The 4,673-nt window shown below is 33.0% G+C and overlaps 1 protein-coding gene across 2 annotated transcripts in view; it reads right to left on the minus strand.

Annotated features, from left to right (window-relative positions):
• The window catches only part of LOC128862564 (F-box only protein 33), a 30,704-nt gene extending 27,863 nt beyond the window's left edge, over positions 1 to 2,841 (minus strand). For both annotated transcript variants that reach the window (XM_054101268.1, XM_054101269.1), the window contains exons 1-9: positions 2,671 to 2,841; positions 2,164 to 2,399; positions 1,542 to 1,697; positions 1,380 to 1,484; positions 1,087 to 1,318; positions 751 to 1,023; positions 619 to 693; positions 303 to 539; positions 44 to 232 (exon numbers count right to left, since the gene is read on the minus strand). In XM_054101268.1, the coding sequence (XP_053957243.1) occupies positions 92 to 232; positions 303 to 539; positions 619 to 693; positions 751 to 1,023; positions 1,087 to 1,318; positions 1,380 to 1,484; positions 1,542 to 1,697; positions 2,164 to 2,303 (1,359 nt within the window). In that variant the 5' untranslated portion in view covers positions 2,304 to 2,399; positions 2,671 to 2,841 and the 3' untranslated portion in view covers positions 44 to 91. The remainder of the gene's footprint in view (positions 1 to 43; positions 233 to 302; positions 540 to 618; positions 694 to 750; positions 1,024 to 1,086; positions 1,319 to 1,379; positions 1,485 to 1,541; positions 1,698 to 2,163; positions 2,400 to 2,670) is intronic.
• Positions 2,842 to 4,673: the final 1,832 nt, after the last annotated feature.

Here is a 4,673-nt window from a genome sequence, read left to right on the forward strand (position 1 = left end):
TTTACTGGAGCTAGCTAGTATCAAATCGAAAATTTACACTTACCTAAATTTGCATAAAAATTGGGGTATGAGTCAGTGTATCTATTCAATTTTAGTAGCCCATATCACGACGCATGAGATCGAAGACATATTCATCACGAACGTCATCCGGTACTGGTATATAACCGAGTGCAGGATGTAAAGTATTTGGGTTGAGAGGTTTCCATTTTTGACCAAGCAATGTATTGATTTCCTACCAGTAGTTATGAAAAACGATTACGTTATGTATATGCATAGAAGAGTATTATAAGGTATGACTTTACTTCAATAAATGAATCCATGCTTGATTCTGTGGGCGTGCTATCTATCATAGATACCTCTAAGCGTTTAAGCGTATGGCCTCGAAGACGTGAAATTCCAACAATATTGTGTAGATCTAGCACATAACCATGTATTACGATTTCCTCTAAATTTTTACAACGCCAGGCCATCATTACGAAGGGGTCTTGACCAGAGCGTAAAAATAAATCCATCACATTTTTATCGGAATGCTTGTATGCCTGTAAATAATGAGCGTTTTATTTGTCAAGTGATCTTAATTTACGTTTGCTATTTTAAAAAGTTTGGAAATATACTAACAGAATCTATCCACTGAATACTTTTCAGTTTACTGTTATTGTTGACAGACATCCACTCTAAGGCCTCAACGTTCATCTATAATAAAAATGTGTTTAGATAATAGTTTAAAAGTGAAAGATTTTCAAATCTTACAAAGTCACAAAATAAAACACGCAAATGTGTTATTGGCATGTTATGGCGCAGAATTCGCACTTGCAGCACTTCCACTGCTTCGAAAGCATATGCTAATGTTACTATCAAATCAATATTGGAGAAGGTGGCTCCAAATCTAGCCCAAGACGTATCAGAAATACCAGGATGTTGACGATCCAAACCATGTATACAGATTAATAGCTTTTTCAAAGGCAGTAGCTCCATGGCATGCAAAAGCTCTTCATTTAATGTATCGTAATCGAGTGATAAAACCTTAAAAACAAATTTCAAAAGTATATAATATTCATAAAATAGCAGATTAATTCTTATTTTCACCTGTAATGATGCACACTTTTGTAGCAAAGATGTTTTTATGGTAAATATGGGATAATGACTAGGGTCGAATTTAATCGAAGCCAATGTTAGCTGCAGCAATGCTTCTGGTTTGCTTAAAGCTTTTAATAAATCTGAACCGTAGTAGGTTAAAGCTTCTATTGCACCTAAATCCAACATTTGGCATGGGAACTGCTTGCGATTTAAAAACATTTTCAGCGGTTCCACAAAGCACCTAGAAATACAATTCAAATATACATTCTAATCTATATTAATTAAGAGAATTCTTCTCATACTGTTTAACATCGACAAGACTCTCTTCGTTTATATCGCCAGGTGGGATTAAGCCGACATTGTTAGTGTAAAAATGTAACCCTTGCAAATTTTCACAGCGTGCAATCCTTTAAATGGAACAAATTAAACGAATAGAATGGATTCATAGGGTATTTTATAAATACCTATACAAAATACGTCTTATTTTCTCCATATGGAAAACGTTCAGAAAATCAAAAATTAGCGTAACTTCACTTGCCAAATTACAAAGCTTTTGACGAAAAAACGCACATTGACGCTCATTGTTGATGTGTAATTTGAACTTGAAATTGTTGAAAAATCTGAAAACATATCAATTTATTCATTCATGGTTTCAATAATCTTGCGATTATGGTAATATAGGGATATTTTCTTGGCTCATTTACAAAAGAAAGAATGGAAACTAATGTTACTCTTGTAGTAAGTAGCATATCTTTTTCATGGCAAAATTTTGTTTTAATAGTAATATAATATATACTCATGACTATAAAACATAGACCCTCATCGATCGACTGTTAATAACAAATAATTAATAAATAATAATTAAAATATTAAATTGGTAGCATTTAATAAAAATCTTTGTTCTCTATTACACACTTATACATACATATATGTAATTATTAGATGTATTGTCGATCCATCACTTTAAAACGGCTTTCTTAAACCAATAACATTGCATTGCACAAAATTTTCTTCAAATATGTATTTTTAAAAATTAGTTTATACTGGTGATATGCCATCGTATATACATATGTATATAACACATACCTTTTCTGGAAAAGCACCCCACGCCAGTGGCGACAAGTTTGCGAAGCATTTAATCGATCCCGTGGCTCTAGATATTCATATATGTTGCCCAATACGAGAGTAGGTATTTGATCCCATTCTGACGAAACACGTCGGCTCATGTCTTGGTGTACAATCAGCACTACGTCTATTGCAATCTCACTTTTCGCCCTTTCACTGCCACTTCAATTTCCACTCGCTTGCTTCCACAGTTCCAACTATAATAAAGTTATTTAATTTTTCATCCAACTAAACTACCGTTAATCAAAAAAGCTAATAACATTTGATTTGCTATTGCCCAAATAGGACTTGAGTTGACTTTTTTTGTGTATTATATTTTGTTTTGCAAAACAACACATATAAATAGTCGCAAAAATGAAATGCGTATAAAATTGTAAAACTAAAAATTTTGATGAACAATAGAAATTTAGATTTCCGCCTTTCTTCAGTTTCGTTCTTATAGTTTTCAGTTTATTGAATTCCACTTACCGTTTGTATTTCAACCTTTTTAGTCCTTTAGTAATTTTCTTGAAAAATTTACTTAATTTATACTAAAAGGGCTTTCCTAATGAGTCTTTTGCAAAATACTTTTTATTTTTGTGCATTAGATTTGCTTATTGGCTACTTCTCGGTTTTTTTCAACTCATATTCGACAAATTGAAATGCAATGTTGCCAGCTGTAACTTATTAAAGCAAAACTATAAAATTAATATGCGCTTACACCGACGCTAATCTTATTATACAGGAAAGAATTAGATTATAGATCGGTTCATAAATTGTTCTAGAAAAAAACTCGCTTATGTCAGTTTTTTTTTATTTTTATTTATTATTTTATTAACTCCCTATAATTTTGACTAATAATTACGTTTTGCAATTAAAATTTTCTCAATAATTTGGTTTTGATGGCGAAGTGTAAATGGGAATTGGCAATTGAAACTGCCCCTTGTTTTTAATGACTTTGGCGGAACAAATGTTGAGTATCTAATACACCAATACTTAAACGTTTTTGTTCGAAATGATTAATTTGTTTCAGCATTGTAACGCTTGAAGCACGACTATTTGGAGAGCCTGGCAGTATAGCTGTGAGCTGCACTCACAGATTGTCAACATCAGGGAGAACGATACTTGTAAGTAGGAGCGATTTTGACGGTTAAATCACTTCACCGAAGGTGGAGGTTTCCAATTGCCAGCAACGCGTTTAAGATGAATGATTTTTTAACATTGTACAAAGAATTTTCACAGGGAATGTATTCTGTTTATTCTATACCAAAAGAGGTTTTACATTATGTAAAGTATTTATATAACACCGAATAACATATGAATGAAGACAATGCAAGAGAACCAAGGCCCATCAAGAAGGTTGCAAACAGCCACAATCTTTAAATTTTTGATCAACGCAAGAATGATAGAATACAAGATTGCACCGCGGTGAACGGAAACTCGTCACAAAAAGTAATTTTCCTTGCTTTTGTTTGAATATTCTTGGGTTATGACGACGCAGCGGATTCGGAAGAGACATTCTTGTATTCCATCCAAGGTGGATTTATTAAGGTGACAGCATTCACCCAGCTGAATTTTTCGCCGTAGGTATGGCTTACGTCAAAATGATATGCTTTGTTTGTATGTATTGGTATGTTTACATTTGCTTGCTGATTTTGACGTGATGCTTGCACCAAACGCAACAACAAATACATGTAGGGTTTTACTTATATGTGTTTGCTGTCACCTGTAATAAATTCGCCTTGATTCCATCATTCTTTAAATTATCTCTCCCGAATTCGCTGTGATATAATCTCTCTAAATAAACAAACAAAAAGAGGAGGAAGAGTAGGCGAAAGCAATGGAAACTGCCAAACACGAGAGATTATACACGTTCACACGCAAGGCGTATCTATAAAAGGTGGTGTGGCTAGAGTAATTGACTGCTTATTCTTCAACTTGCCTTTAATTTAAAAATGTCAGTAAAATAGTAAGTTTTTGCTGTATTGTGAATGTGCGACAAACTAATTTTAACTATTTGTCATTCGGCCCATCCTTCTATTCTATTCAATTCTTCCATTGACAGTTCTTTTTCTTCGAGCAAGGCTGTTTTTTTTTGCATTTTATATAATATGTCTGTCGATTTGCCTGTATATCTCTGATCAAATATTATTTTACAGTGAACATTAGGAATAAAAAATTGCACCAACTATATATATATATAAAGATGTTATATATGTGCATTGTGAAGAGAAACATCATAAAAATTCAATATTCTTAATACTGGGCAATTCCGCATTTATTGATACCCATTGATCAACTTTTCCCTGTGCTCCACAAAAAGAATAATTACCTCTGTTTTCCCAAACGGCAGTACACCTCGTATTCCTCTATAATAGTTATAGAAGCAGTAGTTGTACATTAATTTGTTGTTAATTATTATCATGTTATAATTTCATCGACTTTCATAAGTTTTCAAAATGTAGCCACGTTTACCAACACTATCTGCTAGG

Source organism: Anastrepha ludens, chromosome 4 (genome assembly GCF_028408465.1).
Source record: "Anastrepha ludens isolate Willacy chromosome 4, idAnaLude1.1, whole genome shotgun sequence".
NCBI classification, from domain to species: Eukaryota; Metazoa; Arthropoda; class Insecta; order Diptera; family Tephritidae; genus Anastrepha; species Anastrepha ludens.